General features: G+C 41.6%; 1 protein-coding gene across 5 annotated transcripts; it reads right to left on the bottom strand.

The window, feature by feature from the left end:
• Positions 1-210: 210 nt before the first annotated feature.
• Positions 211-24178, bottom strand: RBL1 (RB transcriptional corepressor like 1). Of its 5 annotated transcripts, XM_066561634.1 has the most exons (19): positions 23715-24178; positions 23495-23523; positions 23229-23389; positions 22432-22481; positions 20594-20777; positions 18998-19164; positions 16358-16470; positions 15796-15899; positions 15112-15249; positions 13130-13294; positions 12823-12958; positions 11059-11325; positions 8774-8952; positions 6755-6931; positions 5296-5367; positions 5028-5112; positions 3170-3336; positions 2593-2757; positions 211-2355 (listed from the first exon to the last, which is right to left on the bottom strand). In XM_066561634.1, exons 3-19 carry the CDS (start codon positions 23358-23360, stop codon positions 2185-2187), a joined length of 2472 nt encoding a protein of 823 aa, XP_066417731.1. In that variant the 5' UTR covers positions 23361-23389; positions 23495-23523; positions 23715-24178; the 3' UTR covers positions 211-2184. The 5 variants fall into 5 exon arrangements, with proteins under 5 accessions (XP_066417731.1, XP_066417730.1, XP_066417728.1 ...); XM_066561633.1 differs by having other exon boundaries at positions 23495-23753; XM_066561631.1 differs by having other exon boundaries at positions 23229-23753.

Genomic DNA, 24178 nt, shown 5'->3' with positions numbered 1-24178 from the left:
TGAAATACAAACAGTAAAGAAACGTCTGGAGGAAACTTCAGACAAAACACATGAAATGTCACGAATTCAAACAGAAAAAAATCCCAAAGAAATCTGAGGGAGCACAAAAATGACGAAGGTCTTTGATATTACAGAAAATGCAGATAAGAAGGCATTGTTTAATGAACTGGCACAGCAAAACAACAGGAAATACAGTAACACAGATTAAAATGCTTTTTAGTTGTTTATTATAAAATACAGATTTACATGTGAAGGCACTTTGAAACCGTTACAAAAATTCCATGTAAGTTATTGTTTTAGCTGTTCAACAAGCCCAAAATAGTTTTTAGATCACCTAAAAAGGTGAAGAATTCTGAGCTGCATCCAGTTGTAGTACATTCATTTTCCTAATGAAGAAGCACTATACATAATAGTTAATAAGAATTTTGGCTCCATCAGTTGTCTACTGTCAGAGAAGGCAGTGACAGTGTGAGGAGCAGACACCAGGAGATGTGCACATGATATTGAATTAAAACCATGTCATTCGTTGTAAACTCTCATCGTACAATACCATGGAAAGACTGATGCTGTCATGCCTAACCATAAATTTCCTATCCTATTGCAGAAAGACTGCAATCCTCCACTTTTTATCTCAAAATCTGAAGAGAAACATTAAAACTTGATTAAAATTAAATAGCTACATGAAACCTATTCCACTGCACAGCCATTTCCTCATACTGCAGCTCTCCATGGGCAAGCACCTTTTTTTTGAAAGTAAAAAAGTTTTAAAAAATATCAAATATTCAAGTAGTTAATGACTCAAAACCAAGTTTGTAAACTTTTTACTCATTGCTGAGTAGTGTCCCTGCACACCTACACTTAGAAATTAATTTCTCCTTCATCATTGCTGAGGCTGCTCAAAATCATGGCAGTGTTCTCCCCATGACCTGTGGATCTCACATACTAACCCACCCAGCCAATGAAGGAAACAGAATCCCTCAATAAGTCCTGTTTAGTTGTTCTTTTTTTTTTCAGTTGAGTTACACAGAAACTGAAAATTACAGTGCTGAGAAGTTTCTCTATGGCTCTAACCTTAAATACAATTATAAAATAAGATCAAACTACTGATTTACAGTAATGAGTAAACCCTGACTTTTCTCCATTTTGGTAAAAAAAACCCTACCAAATCTTCAGCATTAAAAACTCAGTCACAAGAATTGGATGCTGGAATTTCTACTTTTCCAGTGAACCCAAGCCTTCAACAGCTATAAAACCTCACACATACACACCTCCTTATGTGATGGGCTTACATTCAGTGTAGATACTACACAAGAGGCTAAAGGTCTTCAGGAAAAAAAAAAGACATTCAATTTGTTAAATGAATTTTTGTTAAAGCATTTGAACAGCTTTAACATGGCCAAACCCCAGTTGCTGATTTCAGCTGTAACTGTATTTTCTCATGGGTGAGCTGCCATCTGTATGAACAGCATCTAGGGCAGGCTGCTCTGTGGCTTCCAACATGGAGCACCAGTGGCTCAAAAGAAAGGGAATTCAGGCTCACAAGAACTGCATCTCAGGGCTTTACCAGAGTCCAACCTAAGTCGCCACTACTTGTGTTTTTAGATTATTGCCTTTGTTACTGCAAAAGCTGTCAGATACATGTCACAACCTACACTTTAACATAAGTTCTGACAGTTCAAAACTACTCAGCTCTTCCTGAGGCTAAATAATTTATTTCTTTTCCCTCCAGTTACTCCACAGTAAAATAATACATAAAATTCTGTATTCTTTTCAAATAAGGCACTTGGTAAGTTTCTTCTCTAAATGCCAAAAGCTTGAGGAAACTTCACCGATTTCACTAATTTCTTTATCACTCTTATTCTAATAATAAAACTGGTATTACAAGCTGAGTTACACTCAGAATTCATGATGCTCCAAATGAGGCTTGAGAAAATCCAATATGGCTTTCACAGAACACTTTTGCTAAAACAGCTCAGAGTAAGTTATAGCACAGCGTGGTCTTTGGGCATGAAGATCACTGGCATTTCCTACATAACTCTTTACTTTTTGTGTCCTGTGCAAGTCAGGTGAAAGTTCAGTGTTGAAGGAACTTGACAGTTGTCTATATACAAAACCAAGAAATAAATAGCACAACAGCTGTATCCAGCTCCGTAACTTAGAGATCCCACAGAAAGCAGAAGTTTTTTAGTGATTTGCTCTCTCACTGACAACATCCTGCAGACGTTTTAGTAGAACATCATCATTTTCCTGGCAGAGTCGCTTTGAAGGGGATTCAGTGTCACTGTCAATTGTTATTGCTCGCTTCTTACTCCTATGTTCACCTTGTTTTATCATATTGTTGATGTCCTTCAAACTCTGCGATCAAGACAAAAATAATGAGTTACTCTGACTCCATTTCAAACTTGCTCTATGTCTGAAATATCAGAGAACAACAGATTATCCTGCACCTCTGAGTGATGGAGTCTACATACAGAATTCTACCTTTCAGTGCAAAGTGAGAGACTATTCATTATAACACATCAGGACTGCACTAGACCACATCCTAATTAGAAGACAATTAACCCTTTCTCAAGCAGTTGTTTTTGTCTGTACCTTGGAGGGGCTGCCATTGAACCTGTAGAGCAGAGCAGTGCGGGGCGTGAGGCAGGCGCCGTTCTTGTGCGGGGACACGAACACCGAGTGCTGCTGTGAGATGCGCCGCGGCGACACCGCCTGCTGCCGGATGCTGGGGAACGGCGACAGCGGCGGCGCCTCCACCTGCACGAGAGGACACGGCTGCTCAATCCAAACATCCTGACAGCAGGAACCTCACACAAGAGAACATTCGTACGCTTCCAGGTCTTCTTTAGAATATTTTATCTCGTGACAGTGAAACAACAATTCAAGTAATGACCAAGCAACAGAATTAATCTTCCAGATGCCTCACACAGACAGTCTACAGGCATTTGAGCAAGTAGGTATTGCACTGATGTAAAGAAGTTAGAAATGGGTTTGCAAACTGAGCAGCATCTACATTTGTCCTCTTGAAAGACTGTTAAAGCAAGGGCTCATACCATTACCTCCAATTATCTGACTTGACCCACATCAGGTGACAAGACAAAGTTACTGACATACATTTAACTGCCAGAAAAAATGACTCTGAGTATTAATTCCAAAATACTTTACTTACCAGATGATCCTGGTTTGTGATATTGTACTTCAGTACAAATGACTTTACTCTTCCTACGTAGACTGCGTTGTAAAATTTAATAAGATCTCCTCTCTCCTCTGTTTCTGACTCACTCAAATTCTCTGCTGTGGACCGTCCCAAGGAGCTGCCAGCTTTCATAGATGAGTCTAACAATAAGAGAGCTTCAGATTTCAAAACTACAGCATTGGCAAACCAGGCACTTCAGAGTTGAACTTACGATGTCCAGCTGGCAAGAACTTGTCCATAAATTGACCAGTCAATGACAGGAATTCAAGAAATGTGCTTGAGCCAGGAGCAGGGTGTGCTGCAGGTGGTTATGAACATCAGGAGGAGCTACCATTTGCTGTGAGCAGGCTTGTGGGTTATGTCTAAAAAGGCCAGTATCAACCTTTATTCCAAACTTGGAAATAGCTGTAGCAAGAAACTGTAGCACAACTGACCCCTTCTTCCATGTTTATTCTGGAGAGTGTGGGGAGTGGTACAAAGCCATTACTTGGTCTTAAAACTAAGTTTTAAGCAGTTTGACAGCTCCCAGCTTTTGGCTTCTCTGAAAGTCTGTTGTGATCAGCTAGCAGAGAAAAACTTGGTGCTCAACTCAGATCTGCACCAAGGAAGTCATGATGCCATTTGTTCAGGCATGTTCTGTTAAGTGGGAAAAGCTGTAGCCACACAGCAGGTGTATTTCTGTTGATGTCTGCTCTCCCCTAATTAAGCTGAAGTGCTACTGAACACAACCTTCTATGTGTCCTGCATTCTGCTGTCTGCCAAGTAAAACAGAGCAGCAAACAAAGTCTCTGGCAATCAGTGCACTGAGACAAACATCCAAAGCTCCAGCTCACACCCATAAGTGACTCCTTTGTCCATCTGCCTTCCTTCTCTCACAACACAAGCACAGCTCCTGTGAACTGGCATCAAAAGACTCGGAGTTAATACTGTGTAAAGGAGACATGAGTCCATAAACTGAAGAAAGTCTGGTAGGAAAAGACACTGAAGAACTTTGTAACCACGTATATTTGTCTGACAAAATACCAGAGCCCAGTGTCACTTCAGATACTCCAAGTCATCCAGTAACTGTGGAGGTGTCAGACAGGATTTAGAGGAGATCAGTACTTTCCATGACCCTGACAGAATCCTCAACAGCCCTTTAAAAATGGCTCTAATATTCATTAAGGCAGATGAATCCCACCCAGAGGGAATTTGCCACAAACTAAATTCTATGTGTGTCCTGGCTACAGATCTGCTCATGGGTTCATACACGGGCTTGTGATCTCTCACTTTCCTGACATGCCACTCAAAACAGGCATGGCACAGTTCCATGCTTTTCTCAAATACTACTCTTATCCCTTTTCTTCTCTAACCCAGAGCAAAGAAACCATTACTTATTTAAAAGAAACCTGAATATAAGAAAATGGCAGTCCTGGAGAGTTAGCATTTTTATTTTTTTGAAACAATTATTTCTACTTCAGTCTTCAGAATAGACGATATTAAAAAAAACCCACCATAATATTCCAGGTACTGTTAATCTTCATTCTTCTTTGTTATCAGTGTTGCCATCCAAGAACTACAGTATCATTGACATACTAAGAAAACACTTCCACCCTGAGCAACCAAATTTAGGTAAATGAAATTAAATATGCTTTCCAACTAGGAAGTGTTATTTTCCATACCTAATACACAGGAGAGCTACTTACAAGATGGTTTCTTTTTCAACAATACATATCTTTTTCTTTAATACACTTAAAACTGTAAAACTTGTTCCACTTATTACTTGACTGTCCAGTTCTTTAAAAGCCCCAAGTATGTTATTGAAAAGAGCAAATTCCTTTGCTGTACTCACCTTCTGTCATCACCATATCTGGGTTTGCATTTTTGTGCAATGGAACATCATCAGAAGTATTTCTCAACAAGACACTCCTATAAACCTACAAGATAGCAAGGAAAAACACTCTTGTCAAGGAAAGCAGGCAGGTCAGGAGACTAGATGAAATCCAACTGAACAGGAGCAAGTATTACACTGTAGAGGATTTGACTTCTCTTATGAGCACAAAGACTTCAAAAGCCACTTCTGAGCTTTACAAAAAGTAAAGCCAGTGTTATGGACTTACATGGCTGTTTGCCTGGGGCTGATTTCTGTAACTTTTCATTATGTCCTGAAAAGTTCTTTCCTCCTTGGTTACCTGGAAAAGAAAAGGCTGTTGAAGACCAAGTGCAAGTGTGAATGCTGCACTGCCTAGGTCCAGTATTTAGCTTTTTGAGGAGTATTACTATGGATACATAATTTAAAAAATTATCTCTAGTGATGAGAGCATGAAACAACAAAGATTTTTCTTGTTCAGGAATTCCTTGTTTCTTAGCTACTAAAGCTTTTTGTTAGTTATGATGCTTAGGCATTACTCCTTTCCAGACTTTTCTTCCAATGACACTTAAAATTAAAGAAAGGAAATACTATTAAGTCAAAAATGTGTTTTGTGAATTTGGAAACTGGATCCCTAACTTTTCTAAACAGAAAGCGGGGAAATCCTGAACAAGACATTAGGCAGGTACACACATGCAATTTCACTTTGCTTTTTTATTTCAAAATAGCTTATTTCTTAAAGGGTTCTGTTTTTCAGCCATACATTTGTAATTTTAAGAGCAGACAAGCAACAGTTTTTGTAGTAGGAGCCAGGAGACAATGTATGAACATCTCTGGCTAAACTGTCAGGTCTCACACTGCACTGGAGACAGCATTCAAAAGCTTGGATTATAGAAAACCCTAAAACAACTGATGAATTACATGATAAAATACAGAGCACTATTAAATAGCTTTGCTATCAGTGTTGACATCAGGTGAACCTAACCCATGCTGCAGTTAAGAGCACAGGTAGCCACAATTTAAACATCAGTTTCCCTCCACACACTGCTACTCTTCATTTGCCCACAAGAAAAGATAATCCAGCCTCCTGAATTTTGTGTCTGAATTAGGCTTGATGGACACTGTAACCATCAGCTCAAGTTTGAGTCAAACCAATAGTCCAGTTTCACAATCCAATTTAACACCACCTTAAATTAAAGCTGGCAAATGAAATAAGAAATGAAATACAACAGGCAACCACCTCAATTCCTCAGCCTGAATCATCAAAAGCTAAAAGGATTTTTGGGAATAGAAACCACCTTACATAAATTTGCTCCTGCAAATTTCTGCACCTGCCTAATTCTGTAACTGTAATGGAATTTTTAGTTTAGATCAACAGATTGTCAAGATGACAAATGGGACAGAAAACAAATACAGGGCAATAAGACCAAACAGTGCTTTGTCTGTGTCAACCAGTGCTACTGTAAATGCACTCAAGAAGAAAACAAAAACTCTGTCAAGAATTTCCATCAATGAGCCAGTGAGCTAAGATATGCAAAACAAGGAAAAAACCATACTGAGACTTCATCCACTTCTTGGAAGGACTTTCCCCTTCCCTCCAGTAATAGGACACGAATGAATCAGTCAAACTATAAATGCTGAACACACCTGATATTTTGAACATAAAATGGAACATAAAATTCCATTTATTTCCTCAAACTACATGTTACCTTTGCCATGATATAAAAAGCACAGAGGAGGAGCTGGTCCAAATGCCTGTCTTTCATAAGATCAGCACAATGAACCAATGTGAATTCAAAACATGTCCATATCTTCCTGCGCAAGTCATTGGAAACATCCAGTTTTAAGCACAGATCACGCAAGCGCACGCTTGCCAAATGATACACCTGGAAGGAAAAGACACACAGTCAAGAGTGAAGCCAAACAAGCTTATCCTGGCCTGCAGAAATAAAAGACATCAAAGCAGAGATATTCTATAAGGGCCACGAAGATGATTAGAGGGAAGGAACACCTCTCCCATGAAAGATCTGGGAGGGTGGGAGTTGTTCAGCCTGGAGAAGAAAAGGTTCCAGAGAGGCCTTAGAGCCTTTTCTGCTGCCTAAGGGGGCTCTGGGAGAGCTGGAGAGGGATTTGGAACAAGGGCCTGGAGTGCCAATGGCTCCCACTGCCAGAGGGCAAGGTTAGATGGGATACTGGGAGGGAACTCTTCCCTGGGAGGGGGGTGAAGCCCTGGCACAGGGTGCCCAGAGAAGCTGCTCTTGCCCTCTCCTGGAGTGCTCAAGGCCAGACTGGATGGGGTGTGGTCTAGCAGAAAGTGTCCCTGCCCATGGCAGGAGATGGAATGATTTGATCTTTTAGGTCCTTTCCAACCAAAATCATTCTGGAATTTTGGGATTCAAAGACTAAGCTGTCCACTCTCCAACTGTTGAACCTCTAACACTTGCAGAAAATCCACCTAAAAACATTATGCCTACAGCTTCTATACCATATCCCTCACTATCTAATTAGGCACTTTCCTTATGCTGGAAAGCAGGAAGGGGTAGTGTCATTTTCACTTGCTCTACTGAACAGAAGCAAGAAAGGAAAGTAGGGGAAAATTATCATTCTGAGTACAATGATCACTATAAATGGAAAGTCAAAATTTAACGACAAATATAAGTCAAGGTTTTAGTTTTTCATAACTAAGAGGAATTATGTTGTCTATGACATGCTTAGTCAAAGACACAGCTACACCTGAAGTTCTCCCCAGCTGAGAGTAAAACTTCCAAAATGCAACATTCCCAACTGGCAGGTGACTGATCAATTCTTAATCCTTTCTCAGAGAAACCGCCTGTCACTGGCAAAATTAAAGAACCAATAGTTCAGACAAAGGATGTGGCTTACAAGTGTTAACAGAAATGATTTTTTTATTAAGCTGTACCTTAAAGAATGTTCATGGTAGAACTTCTTAAGATCTATTGTATCTATACAGATACCCCCAAAGGGGAAAACCTCAGAAAATAACTTACCTAGTAAGAAAATAACAGCAAAGAAAAATCTTCTAGTATTTTTGAGAGAGACTAATTTAGGGATATATTCTTTGTAGTCATCTAGACCAAGTTACCCTGCTTCCTCCAAAGACCCTTCACAAAATGCACACTGAAAATGAAAGCAACTATAAGTAAGTCATCTGAAGTTACTCTGAAGGACACCCAGTTCTTAACTTAATCTTTAAATCCTGCATTATATCAAACTCATTCTTTTTAGAAACCTTAAGCTACTATGTTATTCATCACTGCTTCCTGAGCCCCCAGCCCAGCAAGATCAGCACCGCTGGGCAGCCTTAAAAGTGGCAAAGGAGCATCTCCAGATGCTGGATCCACAGCAGTGCAGCTTTGAATGAGTGACACACAGGAAAATCCTCTCATGTCAGGTCTGTCTAACCCTTGCAAATGTGAGGGCAATCAAAATAGCCAAGAGAAGTAAAATCTGAAGTAAAGTATGCCTTTGATATTTATTTATAGAAGCTCCTAATTAAAAAGAAAAAGAAATCTCATGGGTGGGAATGAGAAAACTGGACTCTCTGCAACACTCAACATCTTTTTCCTTCTTCTTCAAGGTATATAAGGACTGCATGTGCCAAGCTTAAGGCACGTGAAGACTGAAGGTAATGGGAGCTGCACAGGGAGGCAGGCTCCAGCATGGCCACGAGCACAAGTACAGCCCCCCTTCTGAGGAAGGGCACTCACCTTCCTGTAGAACAGTGCCAAGGAGCCCGTTCTCTTCGGCTTGCTGGCCGCTGGCAGCACCACTTCTGCTCCTTGGTTCCCAGGAGGGTGGCAGGGAGCCTGAGCATCCACTTTACATGGCTGGCCTAAATTAATCGAAATGGGGATCAAGGTGATTCCACCCATGTCATTTGAAATACCTGGAGAGGATACACATACCTAGAAATAAACTGGTTGCTCTCTTCATGCTGCAAAGTCAAACAGCAAATCAAGCTCATTTATGAACATTTGATACTGAAGACATCTCATCCTCTGTACTACAGTCTGTCCCACAGAGTCTTCAGAAATAGTAAAAACTACATTTCTGGTAAGGTTTAAAAGGAGAATCTGAATGTGAATGATCTTTTCTAAAGGTTATCTTAAAGTACAAAGTTCACAAGCAATCACAATTTCTGTACTTGGTTTTCCACTCTGTTGGGGGAAAGTGGGTATTCTTTTTTTTTTTTAATTCTTATTCTCCAAAACTGACAGCATATCCTATACAGTCCTCATTAGTTTCCTCAGTAATCAAATTATCTTGCTGAAAATCTCCTTAAACATGATTAGTGCAGAATTTTTATTTTAATCTTTAACTATAGACCCAGTTTTTAAATTAAGAACGGCTAAAAATCTCATTGCTCATGTATGATTTTCAGAAATATTCAAGTATCACCGAACTTCCACAAAACAGAAGTCTCACAGTATTTTGCTAATGTTATCATGTAACTCTTATCTAGAAGTTCCAGAGCCTTTTGAGATTTTAACAGACCAAATTAAGACAAATTGCAGTAAATCATTAATGGAGCTGAGAACTGAAATACTGATTAATGTGTAAGGCAAAACTGGAAATAGCACAAACATGATCTTTTCTGCAAGAGGAGAAATCCTCAGTGTGCTTGCCATGGATCAGATGTCTCCAAGGTGGGATGTCAATATAAACTTAACCTTTTTAGTAGCAGTTGGAGCTTAGGATTGCTCCTTTTGTTTTCTTTTTCTCAGGGAATTTTCTCCCATACATTTCTAAGAGACAAAAACCACCAGTACTTTAGAGAGATAAAAGGAGTTGCCTTGGCTCAGGGTAAGGATGGGGAAGGGTTTGGCTGGCTACTGTCTTTACCTGGCGGGTTTTCTCTTTGGAAGGTAAAAGATACCCCGAAAATTTGGCCGGGTAGTGAGAGGCTGGGCTCAGCTCCTCGCCCTCTCTCGCCTTTGGGTTCAGAGCAGGATGCTCCAGCTGCTGTTTATGGGGGGAATTCGCTGCTGCAGCCCAGCCCTGTCCTGCTTCTGTGCCATAAGTGAGCATTTGCTCCTGAGAGCAGCCACCGAACGGGGACATCACTGGCACCGTGCCTCATTGGAAAGGACCCTGCCATCTGCTCGGGTGCCTCAGGGGAAAGACCGAGACCCTGAGCCCCAGCCCCGTCCTGGAGGATGCATTTCCCTGGCTGTGTGATGCTGCTGCAGAGGAGACCTCTGCCCGCCCCTGCTCTTCTTTTGCCGCTGCTCTGAGTTTTCACTACCCTGTAGTCCCGTACCCCTGCCTGCCGGGGTGCCCCACAGGGGCCACAGCTCTGCAGTTTCTGCTACATCTCATTCATTACAACAGGATCTGCTCGCCTCTGCCGTTCCAGCTGCTTCCAAGGTTCCTGCTGCAGTCCGTTTCCCCAGCCAGAGGTGCAGCAGGACCAGCCGTCCCTGAGGGTTCCAAAGGCAGCCCCTTCTCCATCCCTTCCACCCTCGCCCACCATTGCCGTGCACAGAGAGGCAGCCAAGCTCGCGCCACAGCGCCCCCTGCAGCCCCGGGGGAATCATCGCCCTGCCCTGCCTGGCCGGGAGCCAGCAGCGCCCCTGCTGGCTGTGCCCGGAACTGCACCGCAGGGGAAGGTGCCTGCAGCCGGGACCAGGCCGGCCCTGGGGCTCTGCGTCTGCTCGTCGGTGCTGCCGGGCTTGGTGTTGGCTTGCCTTGTTATACACACACACGCTAGTAAGGAACTGCTATTCCTTTTCTGGTATCTTTGCCTGAAAGCCCCGTCATTTCAAAGTTATAATAATTCAGAGGGAAGGGGGTCATATTCTGCATTCCAAGGGAGGTTCCTGCCTTCCTTGGCAGACACCTGTCCTTTAAACCAGGACAGCTGTTGTTGACAAAGTAACTGTTTTTTCAGAAAGAACAAGCAACACATTTTCAAGATGCATGGTTGGTCTAAGTATAACTTAACACTAAAGAAAATATCCTAGTAGAGAAGAAAAGCAGCAAGAATTCCTACCATGCAGTGGGATAGTGACCTTCTGTCCTGCTTTTCCTGGTCCTGTAGTGGTTGTCATGGTCAGCACTGTCTGGGCAGGAGATGCTGACATGTTTTCAGCACCAACGCTTGATGCTGGAGCAATTGTCAGCTTAGTTCCTTTCGTTAAGATTTTTTCCATCTGCGTTTCTTTGGGGCTGTCATCTCCAAAGAGCCTTCTCTTAGCACTTCCAGCTGTAGGAGAACTGTAGCGCTCGTGAACGGAGATTGGAGACAATGGCTGCACGTCTGGCATGTCAAGGAAGAAAAAATAAACCCGACAAAACCTTAACAATAGCAGCTTAATGGAAATACTTCTGCAGAGAAGGTGAAAGGATACCTTCCAACTACAGCAGCAGAGATCACTTATAGCTCAGGCCTGCTCTCAGAGTTCACTGTTCTGAGGTGTTAAGAACAAGATCTGTAGTTTGACTTTTTTCAGTTTCGCAGTCACCCCAGACAGTGCAGTTCTGCCATCAGGTATCACATGGAAGCTGAGCAGTCACTCTGATCCACAGAGACTGAGGAACACACAGGATCAGAGGTACTTACTCCAGTCAGCCTAGCAATTAGGGAATTTTTGCAAGTGTTACTCCTGTAAATACCTCCCTCTACAGAAACCCTGACCACACTCCTTGGACATGCTGTCTTCCCTATGTTCTGGCTTTCAAACTCTCTCTAAACTGCTCCTAGGCAGGTGACTCCACTCTCACATAGCCCCAGTTCCTCTCAGGCTTTCCTGTTGCTTTCAAACATTTGCTCCAGTAATAAGCCTGAAGTACACAGCACTAATGTACCAGGCTTCTGCTCACAGGCTTTTTGCTGCAGTCTGACAATCACAGTGACAAGAATTTCCTATTTCCCATGAGTCAGAAATTATCTGGATAACTGGCCAGGTAAGACTGATTGGAGACTGCAGGGATTGAGAGACATATGTAAGACACCATCTCCAATCTGGTTCCTCTTCCATCAGCAAGCCCTAACACAGAAACTGCTTGTACATCTCCTTCCCAAGGAGTATTTTAAAAAAACACCAAACAGCCTTGTTTGCTGCAAGACAAACACTGAAGGAGACAACATTACACAGCCCACCAGTTCACAGAGCACGTGCAAGAACATACGGACCAGTGTCTGGGATACAACAAAAGCTGCAATTCCTAACTAGAGAAGCATGCAAAGGAATCATCAGTACTGGCACTGCTTCTGCACCCTCACTGTTAGGAGACACTTCTGTGTGAGATCCAGGAATCCGCAAAGAGCAGCTTCAGAGGACAGAACACTGTAGGCAAAGCATTGTCCTCCACCCGGCACAAAAACAGGATTTTGGATTTAAGTGTAGCTCTGTCACTATATCTAAAAAAAAAATCACCTAAAATCCAGTCAAACTCACTGACCATAAACTAACAGAAAGCAAAAAAAAAACCCCAAAAAAACCCTGGAAAAATTCGAACATCAATGGACAATAAGTGATTGATGACAATCCATCTCAGAGTAAGGTCACCCTGGCATCAAGGCAGCAGCAAAATCTTCTCTAGTCCAGAAGGGAAGCACTGTCTGAGCACTGTCTGCAGCCAGTTAGTCACAGCACTGGTTTGACTGGGTGCATCTAGACTTTCTCTCACTCAAATAAACTTCACAATTCTGAACTCTCAATTCAGATTCAAGGATGCTTTTTCCAATTACAAAGAATTGTAACCCTCTCCCCAAATTCACACATTCAAATAATATCAGAAGCCTTAAACTTACCTCGTCTTAAACTCCCACCAAGATCTGTCCGAACCTCTTTCACTCGAGGATGAATTATGGGAGATAATGGCATCATGGGCAAGTGCCCAAACCCACTTCCTCCATTGCTGGCCTCAAAATTACTGGGAAATATTACCTGAGAAGTAAGAAATGTCAGTCTAAGACAAAAAATTAATTTCCCTTCTTTGTGACAATCTATTAATAGAAGATTTTTCTGCAGTAATAATCTCATCTGAACAGTTTTCCAAATTAAAAAAGTGAGAAAAAAACCCATCAATTTCCTAGTAACAGGAATGAGATCACATACTTCTTCACAAGTTGGGACTTTGTTTTCTGAGGCCTCGAGTGCATTCCAGAGTGCTGAGTTCCGAGTCCAGGCCAGACTCTCCAGAATCTGTTCCTCAACGCTATTGAGGTGCTTCACCATGTCTCTGGAAAGTCCTTCCTCAGACCGAATCAGCACTTCAATCACCTGATGGCAATGACACACACACAGCAATGTCACATTGCTCATGTTTAACACCATCTAACTGTTATTTATTTCAGGCTCCTGTTCAAAACGTCAACACAGAGTGCTCCAGGCTCCACCTCACATCTTCATCTTCCCCAACTCTGTTCGTTTAACCCCCTTTTCCAAAGCAACCTGGGGCTGGAAGAGGATAGCAGATATGCCACTAGTGCACAACAATTCACTCCACGGTTTTTAGGGCCTCTCTCACCACTGCTAACTGTGCACAAGTGAAAGCACTGGGCACATGCAGCAATGACCTGGGACATGTGATCAGGTACAGCTGCTCAGCAGGGGATGTGACAGCCCCAGCATTTCAGCTCTTGCAAACAAGCAGCCCATAACATGAGGAGCTGAAAACCACTGCTTTAAAGTTTCATTTAAGAAGCACTCAGAACCCTTGACATGGACAAATGGGGGTTGAACAGAGCTGACTGCAGTATCATACTCCAACACAAGATCCTCCCTGTGTCATTCCTATCAGAGGAGCATTCAGCCTGTTTTGCTAAAGCTCCAAGGATGGAAATGCCACAAAAATTCCATGGAAGACCAGTTTTGGTTATTCCTGCTACAGAAGAAGATACACCTAGAGAACAAAGTTACAAATGTCACAAGTCTCTCTTGTGTGAGACCCCTGTAATGGCAATTTTTGTCCAAATAAGAGTGCTGCAAGAATATACACTGAATAGCTGAGAAAATTCAAATCAAACATAAATCTGTTCCATAAAGTTGGATGTGCACCAGTTTTGATGGAGGCTACCAACAGCCACAGCCATACTGACAGATTTGTTACAGCACAGCTGAGGAGTAAAGGAAAAAGGAAGGACAGATAATGAACCAGCTTTCTCAAAGGCTTCCATTTTTCGCTTGCTGTCATCTAAAGAGAACTACTTGATTTATTCAGAACTAACCCAGTAAGCTGCTAGGCATCCAGCAAAAACTGGAGGTATATGGATAGGTGATAAAAGGATTGAAGTAGTCAAAAATCAAGTTACATTGGAAGTGGGGAAAATGTGGTTAAATGAAGAGCAAAACCAGAGAAAACTCTGGAAAAGATATTCTATGTTTTGTTACATAAAGGAAAAGCCCCCAAACTTAGCAAAGCAAGCCTGTGATAAGTAGTAGCAGCCAAAGCCAACATTTCAGATCTGTATCTGCTATTTCAGAACTACACTGTAGTCAATAAATATAAAGATCAACAAAATATATGCTTGAAGGCTTTAGTCTAGTAGAAGTTGATGGGCAGTATGTTACAGATCAGTACAATTTACAAAATGGGTTTTGTTCTTTATATTTCAGCTTCAGCTCTGGCATTACACCTTCCAAGTAATACATTTCAGGACAGCCAGCATTTAGAATAGGCCTGATGTTGCCCTGATTTTTTAAGATTTTCTAAGCCTTCTGATGTTTACATTCTTGTAATGAGCTTTCTCACACACTTTATGTAAATAACTTATTGTTTTGCATTCTTTTATGGAGAAGGAGAAATTTATGGACTGTTGGTTTGTCCAGAGTCATTGGAGAGGTGGCACTGTCACCCTCCAATCCGCTGTCACTTTTGGAAATCTATAAATGTTGGAGTCAGAAATTAAAAAGTCTCTTTTTACCTTGAAAGAGCAGCGTGTCCACGTCGTGTTACTTTGTGTCCTATAGTGATATCCTAATGCACACTTAATATCAGTCCTTGTCTTACCTGACTCCCTAGGGAGGACTCTATGACTCTTAACCCAGCAACATGCCATTTTTAATACCAATCCTGTCCTAAGCCAGTGCTTATTTACCTTATAGAAGTAGAATGGCCTGATGTCAAGAACTTCAATGATCCAGGGGAAGGTGCGAGGGGAGCTGTAGGCGAAGAGCACGATCTCCAAGCAGCACGCCAGGAGGGAGCGGTGAAAGACATCCTGCTCCAGGAGAGCCTGCAGAGAGCACATCAATGCCACTGGCCTCACATTTGGGAAACACGAGCTGGAATTTTGTGGCACTAATACTACACAGCTTATTGTTGGAAAGAAGCTGTCTTCTTCTCCCATCCACAACCTCCTTTTTACAGGGAAGTTGAGGAGAACAGAAGTAGAGTAACAACACCAAAATGATCACATTTTGCATGCTATGGACAAATGAACTGGCCTCATTGCTGTGCATCATAAAGCAGAGCAACTGTAGTGCTGACTAACATAAAGCATTGGTACTGCTCATTGGGTAAAGAAGATAATAAAAGTTATCAGTCCATAAAGTTGTAATTCTAGAACGCAACAGAAATTCAAATGTTTAGTTATGATAGTTATACTGGTCTAAATTGTAGAAGAAAAATACATTTTGGCAGCTCCCATGTATTTCCCCTTTTTAGTATTAACAACATACACAGAGTGCTTTACAGTACTTTGTTCTGAAACTGCCTGAAGATAAACTCCCAAGAAACAGCTACAAAAAGTGTTCTCATCTTTCACTGGTTCTTTACTTACAGTCAGATCCTTGCCATGCAGTCTCCGTGTTTCTTGCACTATTATAGTCTCCAAGATTTTATAATACAAGATCTCTGCCAGTTTTAATCTGTTTACAGCAAAATCTGAAATTTAAAATCAACAGAGATTAAGTCAAATGCCACTGGCACAAACAGGGTTAAGACTAAACTGACCAGCACCTGTTCTCATCAAAACAATAGTTCACGTGAGTATATATATATACTTTGCAAACAAAAAAAAAAAGTTCAGAAATCCACTAGTCCCAGACACAGCATGAAATTCCATAAACATTTTAAAGGATTATTTCTTGTAATATTTCTTGCGATGTAATTTTGCTTTTCCATAATTTCTTGGTTATCCCAGTTTGAACTGCAGTCTTGGGATTACTCTACCATAACTTTTTGCATTTTACAGTGTACTATTTGACAGCAGCAGTTTTCTGCTTGGGTGTATCCTGGGATAAAACCAGCTTCACTGTAATAAATACAGAAAACAGTATAGGTAAGCATTCTGTTTGCCCTGGTTTAGTATTTTGAAACACCCCATGCTTTTCAGTCCATACCTATGTGAGATCCTGGCTGTTCATCTGTTGACTGAGTGTAGCAGCAACAGAAGGTCTCACCAATTTCCTTCACTCTGCTCATGATGCTTTCCAAGGGGCTGCGGGCACAAGACCTGAAGCCAAAGGCAAAGAAAGCCTTTTTTATACCCATTAATAACCAGTTTAAAAAATAAATATCAAGAAACAACAACCATAAAATCAGAATAAAAAGACAGGCCAATTTACACCAAGCACTCCTCATCAGCAAGAACCTGTATTACACAGACAGAGGAAAACACAAAACATACACAAGTATCATGTCCTCTCTTCCTAACAGGGCCAGGGAGGATCTGCAGACCTTGAATAAACATAGAAGAAAGCAAGAACCACAGCAGCAGGGAGGAGAAAGATGAACCTGCCAGGAGTGAGGAGGATACTGCAACAGCCAAGCAACCAACCAAAGGCACCCACAACACCACACTGGCCAGGCTCAGTTTGAGGCAGCACAGAAAAGTTTAGAGGGAATAGGCAGCAGCATCTTCCCATTTCCTACCAAGACTGTGTGGGATCTCAGCACATCGTTCCCGATGTTCAGAGATGCCAGGAGAACCCTTGGGGGGTCTCGAAAATCCTGGAATGTTGCCAAGAATGTTTGGTGGCTTGATTTTGATCCATCCACAGAAATAACAAGAGTTTGAGGACAAGAGAATCACTTTAGAGTAAAAGGTGTAAAAGGACACATTTAGAGGGTGAAATATAGACTTTAAGGTTTTTGGTACAGGGGGGTTATGGAGACAAGATGGAGGGATCAGGGCGTGTCTTGTCCTTCTTCTTTCTTCTTCTTGTCCTCCATCTCCTGTGGTGATGTTGGCACTTGGGGATTGGTTTATGGTAAAGGTGCACTTGCTAACATGGGTGAAAAGTATTGGGAAATAAAGATAAATATTATGTACGTAGATATTAGTATAAAAAGACATGACCGCCCCGTGGGTGGTCAGAGAGTGCCTGTGACTGCTTGCAGATCAGACCTCTGTTGGGCAGACAGAAAATTTTGTAGATAAGAAACAATAAACAATCTGAAGACCGAAAAGCTGAAGAGTCCAGACTCGTCCTTTGAAACGCGTGCCACCCAAGAACCACCCTACCCGTGTCGGGGCAGAGACAGACAGCCAGACCAGACAGACTGGGGGAACTGATGAACTCCACATTGTTACTGCCATAAAAAAGGGCCATAATATCTCTAGTTGGAGATGCTCAATCTAAATGCTTCTGAATTTTCCAGCAATCCTGTTTTAGAGGACAGCAGCCCGTGGCTTGTGTCAAATTAAGACACTGAATTACTCTGAAAAGCTAGAACTAAAATCAGCTAAGGTTTCTCTTTGAACAAAGCCTTCTAATTAACTTCAAAGCTTTTCCATGGAATTTTAATTTGAAAAAGAAAATACTGAAAAGCATAGAAGATTACACAGACCAAACTATAGTTTGTCCATTTCTTCCAGGGACACAGTACACAGACCTGAGTGCTTGCTGAACCCACATCCTGGATGAGCAAAGTACCCATCACAGCTCTTGCCAAAGGCTCATTCAATTCTTGTTCCCATTTTAATATTTACCTCTTTCTTGACAGGCTGGTTTATAATTTGGAACAAACACATGTTTTATTAGAGATTACAGACACATTAATGTCTTAATTGTAGAGTATAAATAGTATCAGTCCTTATAAAAACAATCAAAGAAACATTCTAAACAAATGCATCCCACAGAGCACAGTTGTAAACTTTTAGGAACTAGTGCTAGCAAACTTTCAAATGTACGTGACTCCAAAGATGAGAACAGAAAATAATATTTTTCACCTGTTCATAATGGTTACTTTAAAAAGAACATTGCTTTTGGTCTTCAAATATTAAGTGCTAATACTAAATCTCCATTCTGATTTGTAAAAATACATCTGGAGACCTTACACTGTAACATAGCAGGACCTCAGCTTGGAAAGATATTAGGCAAACACCCAGCAACTTTACAGGTGTTTACTATTCAATTGCTGCTTTTTATGAGCTGTGCTCAGGGAGGAAGGCAGTAACCTGAAGTGTGCTCAGGGAACAGCCACCAGAACATCCTGAGTGGGAAACATGGCTGCTGCTACTCCAGGTCAGCACTGACAGTGACCAGGGTCACTGAGAGGCTCATCCTTGTGCCATGGGGTAAGACCAACACACCCTGCAGTAGTGTCAAGGAAAAATGGGCAGCCTGTAGGTGCTTTTAGTTTTATCTTCCCAGCTGAGGGCAAAGACTGCAGCTTGTTCACCTGAACAAGCCCTTCTTCAAAACCTCTGCCAACATGGTTACCACATCTTTTAATTGATAAGTACTTGTTTAAAATGTAAACAAATAAAAAAGGCATTTGGCTTTCAAGCAGACAGATAAATCAAGGTCAGCAAAAGCTGAAGCTCCATTAACACAATGGTGGTGACAAGTCAGATGGGGGGGGGGGGGGTGTGTGTGTTCAGCCATCCTTCTCCAGACAAGATCATTGAGAAAACAGAAGATCCTTCAACAAGAAATAATACAGAAACACAGACCAAAATATTCTGCCCCAAAGGGAAAAAAAGCCAAAAGATGAGTTTCTGTGTCAATGAAAGCAGCTGAAGTGGACATACTCACTCAAAAATAGCTGTAAGTTGTTCACTTGGTGCATTTTTCAACCCAGCCACCATGCTCTGCAAACGGCTCACGCTCTGTGTGGCTGAAGCCACAGGAGTGAAGGCAGTTTCCTTTTCTCGCAGGTATCTTCTGCCAGTCAGTGGGGTTGAAGGTGCAAAGGACCTTTTCTGTCAGACAGAGAAAAATAATAAATAGAAATCAGCCAACAAAACTGTTTCAATTACCTTCCAAATGAGCATCTCGTGCAAAATTCCTTCAGAGATTAAAATTACACCATTAGTAGAACCATGTGAAGGCTTCACCTTAGACCTCAGAAGTGACTAAAAATGAGCCAAAGTTTTCTCAGGACTCCATAAATAGAAAACATAACAAATCTTTGAGCAGACAAAAATTGACTCAAAGGGATTTTACAACTAAAACACAGTAAAACAAAACGTAAAATCTTAAAACCTGTAACTTTTTCGGCTTATTTGAACTTTGAAAATACAGGGCAAGGAAGAGGAAGCACATGCTTCCATTCTCAGCCGCCGACTGCATTAGCTGGGTGACACAAGGAGTGGGTGGCAGAGCTGCCCAGGAGAGGTTCACAGGAGAACATTCCCTCGGAAATGGGCCTCCCTACATCCTCCATCCAAAGGATGAAGTGGCACTGAGCAGATGGAGCTCTGTGGACTGTGCTTACCTATTGGTATCCTGCTCTCTAGAAGTGATGCAATAAAGTTTTTGGATTTAATTATCTGAACTGACAACATTCTGAAGATACAAGGCAAATAGTGAGAAAAGGTGAAGCCTGCAGTTGTTATGCATAAACAGTAATATTATTGTACTACAGAAACTGAAGCTCAGAATTAAAAACCCCTTTCCAAATTCCCACCTTTAATGTGCCTGATTATAGAATATACTTATATTTGGGAGAAAAAGCCAAGACCTATGATTCATTTACACTTGCACCAGTATCATAGTAAAAGAATTCTGATTTTTTAATTGACATGTAAATCAAACAGTATATGGCTCTTTCACACAGCCAATACTATTTTCCCCCCTTATCAAAGATTAAAAAGTCATCAAGCAACTGTTTTCCTGCATGTCAGCTTCATTAGATACATTTTTAAACACAGTGAAACACTAACTCTGTTTATAGGCTACTTTTTGTAATGAAGAGACACTTTGTTAAGGCTTATGTGTGAATCTTATTTTCCATAGAAAAGTAGGAAAGTTGACTTTTCCTTTCCTAAGAAATGAAACAGTGGGAAAACTAATCCAGTGTCAAGGTTTTGTGGGATGATTATATAAATGAAGATTGATCAAAACTAAGACCTACATATTTGGGTATTAATTACTGATTTTTCTTGGACAAAAACAAACTATACACATGAAAGTGCACTCATTCTGTTTAAGGAATAGTTATTTTAAAGATTCCACAGGAAAAAAGATACCACCTTTTCTCCTTATAGCAAGACAGCACTGAAGCCTGTGTTCACCATCTTCCTCTCAGGAAGAAGAAATTTCAAGTCACCTCAATGATTCAAAGAGTGTATAAGGGTGAGAAAACTTGAAGGAGATATTCAAGTGACCTTGCCATGTTAAATGAATCACCTTTTCAAAATGCTGCTGCAGATGACACTCCATGTGAGCTCTTGCTGCTGTTTTCTCTCCTGGCACATCTGCAGGGAATTTTCGAGTGCCAATTTCTTCTTCAGCATCAGCTCCCAGGAAAACTCTCTCATCAAAGTCACCCACGGTCAGAACATACTCTTCATACTCTTTATTCAGTGCTTTGCTGAAAGAGAAGCCCAGGTTTGACAGCAAAGGTTTAACTGCTGAAGAAACAAAGAAGGTGCCCCAGGAGCTCAGGTGCTGCCCCAAACAACACAGGGTCAGAGTTTCATGCTCTGGGCAGCAGTGCTGCTCCCACCTCCCTGAGCAACCTGCCCCTGGTCATCCCTGCCTGTCCTTGGACCCAAAACCTCTCCAGGATCACTGTAGGAATCACTCTTCCACCAGAATTTGGATATCAGTAAGAAGAGGGAAAAACCAACTTTGCTTTCACGCCAGTTGTGAATAAACCAATCTGGAAGTGCTCAGCTGATCAGAGGTTGGTTAAATCTGTGCACCAGGGAGAACTGCACCCAACTGCTGCACTTCTGGGTTTGCCACTCTGTAGCCCATAATTTTCCTAATGGTGCAGAGGAGGGGAAAGTGAGGAGTTACCTGACTGGGTTTTATTTCTAAAATCATCACTGACATGTGATACCAAACAAATCCTTAATTTTGTTTATTCCACCAAACCCAGCTGGAAAAAAGGAATGTTTAATCCCACCAAGGTTGCAAGGCTTTAAACATAGACTTGGGAAGCAGAATGGAACTTCTGGATGAAAATCAGAAATGGCTTGCACCAATAATCCTGCCTGCAGTTGGGCCAGGAATGCAGTTCCAGCATGTATAATAATGGAATATAACAATGTATTCATGACACAAGCAATGCTGTGATCCCACAGGAAACCTCACTGTATCACAGGTTCAGCTGCCCCATGACATTCAGGAAAATGTAAAGGTCTGTGGAAAGCTGGACAAAAAAAACCCCCAGAGACGCTAACAAGAGTCTTTGAGATGTCAGACTACTTGCAAAAGAACAGGGACTACTGTGTCATTCCATATGACAGTGTTACTGAAGGAAGACTATTAATCTTAAAGTAGAAATACTAGGAGAAATTCAATTTTCAATGATCAAAGAAACAAGTTTATATCTAAATTGAGGTGTTATCTACATTGTTAAAACAACTGAGTCTTTGCTCAAAATTCCCAAAGTAAACCAACAAGTTAAAAGCTCACAAACAAAAGGCAGAAACAAATTAATAGGTATTTTTGCAAAAGGCAAAAAAATTGACAAGGATTTTTTATAGTTTGCATTTAAAGTAGCTTTCAGAAGCAAATTCAGAGTTTCTGAAACAACTATACTTCCCTCCCATCGAAATTGTTCACACCTCTTTTTTGTGGTTTTGCAATTGTTGCTTCCTTTTCTTTTGAGTCCATCTGCCATATGCACAGATTTATACACTCAATTACAGATGGAGAAATAAATTCAGAGATTTCCCTACTTGGAAATAATATGTGTACAGAAACACATCTGCAACCTTCAGAGCCAAGGTTTTAGTTTGCATTACATTATTCAAAGATTACGGTTGCCAGAAAATCAGAGCAAGCACCAAAAAACCTGGTGTCAAGAAAAAATCCCTGCAGCTTGAACTCCTGACACTGGCCACACCTCTGATCCAGAAAGTGTTTCAACCAGAGAGCAGCTTTGGTGGTCAAATACTCAAAACCCATTAGATATGGAAACACAATGGAATGGTAAAACTGAGATTCAGTACACAAAGGCCTGTGCTTTAGACATGAACCAAGCCCTATGATTGAGAACAAAAGCTGTAACTTACCTATTTTCTGTAAAGTTGCAAAGATCCAACAAACAATCTCCTTTTAAGATCTAAGAATAAAAAGCAGAAGTGCCTTAGATAATAAAATCAAAACTGCTTCAAGTGTGAGAGCATGATGGTTTTAGTCAAAAAAACCGAGATTTAGGTGCATAACTGGACTCTTTTTTTTTTGGCCTGGACCAAAGGGCTACAGTGCCATTACCAAGACAGAGCACAAAGCCCAACTGGATCCAAGCTCCAGACAAATTCACTGCTCAGAGCCAGCCCTGCAATGCAACATCTGCTCACTGCTGGCTCAGGGACTGGCTCGATGAGCAACTACAAAGAAGCTTCCACAGAGCTTGGAAAACATTTCCAGGATCAGAACTAGACAGGACAATTTGTACATCTGCAAACTCAACCTCTCCTTTCAAAGCATTTTGCTCAACTTCAAGAAAAGGAGCAGGACACACACCCCATTGACAGACATTCCATACAATTCTTTCACAAGGAGATCACTTTTTTTTTGCCTGAAGAAAATACCACCCTTCATGATTCGGTTTCACATTGCCAAGAAAGGAAAGTAAAGATCCTTCACTGACATAAAAAGCTGAAACAGGGGAGACCTTACAGCACACAGCATTAAAAGTGTGAGGGAATTCTGCTCCTGCTAAAATACAAAGAAAACCTGAGCCAGTCTGAGTTCCTTTGCTCATTAACAAGTTCCTTTGCTTTCCCCTGTGGAACCTGCAGGACTTAAATGATCTCGAGACCACCACAGAGCACCAGCAAGTGCTGATAAAACTCACAAGATGTACCTTCCTATCAAACAGCTTTGCAATGTATGGTTTGAAGTAGTGCTCCTTGATGCCTTTCGCCTCCACAAGGAGCCCGTCGTGCAGCTCGCAGAGCGTGGCAATGATGCAGGGAGGATCCTCAGAGGCTTTCATCTCCAGAGTGTGGAATTCCACTGGTAAGCCTGGGAACCAGGAGGAGGGGGGAAGACAACCAACCTTCAACTTCATTTCAAATGAGCCAAGAGAACAAAGCACAGTCGATTGTAAATAATCTATCCCCACCATACCTTTAAATGATGGATTTAGCAAATCTCTTCTGTTTGGACACAGAAGGGCATTGGCAAAAATCAGGTCCAAGCAGCACAGAAGTAAATGATAGGAATTTACTAAATCATCTCCAATCATACGGAAATTACCTTTAAGAGACAGCACATCACGTCAAGCAACACAACAGAAGTTCACAGCTGGGAATGTATACAAACCATGCAGGCAAAGCAAGCATCCTACCCTTAGTGTACACAAAGAGAGTCCAGCAGAAGTTGAAGAGATCTTTGACGCTGCATGGCACCCGCCTGCCAACAAGAAAAATAGGGGGAGAAGTCATTCTTCAGTTCCAGGAAGCCAGACCTTGTTCTACAGTTCAGATTTCATTCCATTTCCTGTTCAAAACAACAGCTGGAGCTGCTGTCTTAATTTCACACTAAGGCACAGTATAAGCTACATGTCCTGAGTTCAGCTCTCACTGCCTGACAGACAATGCCTGACCTGGCTCCAGAGTGTCCTGCACACATCTACAACTTTCCAACCCTGTTCCCAAGCCAAAGGCTGCCTCTGGCCTCTGACCCTGCCACACTATTCTGCTGGTGTCACACTTCCCACAGAACCGTCCCACAGCCACAGGTGGGGAGGTGACAAAGGCTATATATATTCCACTGATGGTTTTTCCAAAATATTTTACTAAAGCATCAGCC

Source organism: Molothrus aeneus, chromosome 17, assembly GCF_037042795.1.
Source record: "Molothrus aeneus isolate 106 chromosome 17, BPBGC_Maene_1.0, whole genome shotgun sequence".
In the NCBI taxonomy this organism is placed as follows: domain Eukaryota; kingdom Metazoa; phylum Chordata; class Aves; order Passeriformes; family Icteridae; genus Molothrus; species Molothrus aeneus.
This window is presented reverse-complemented; position numbering and strand designations above follow the sequence as displayed.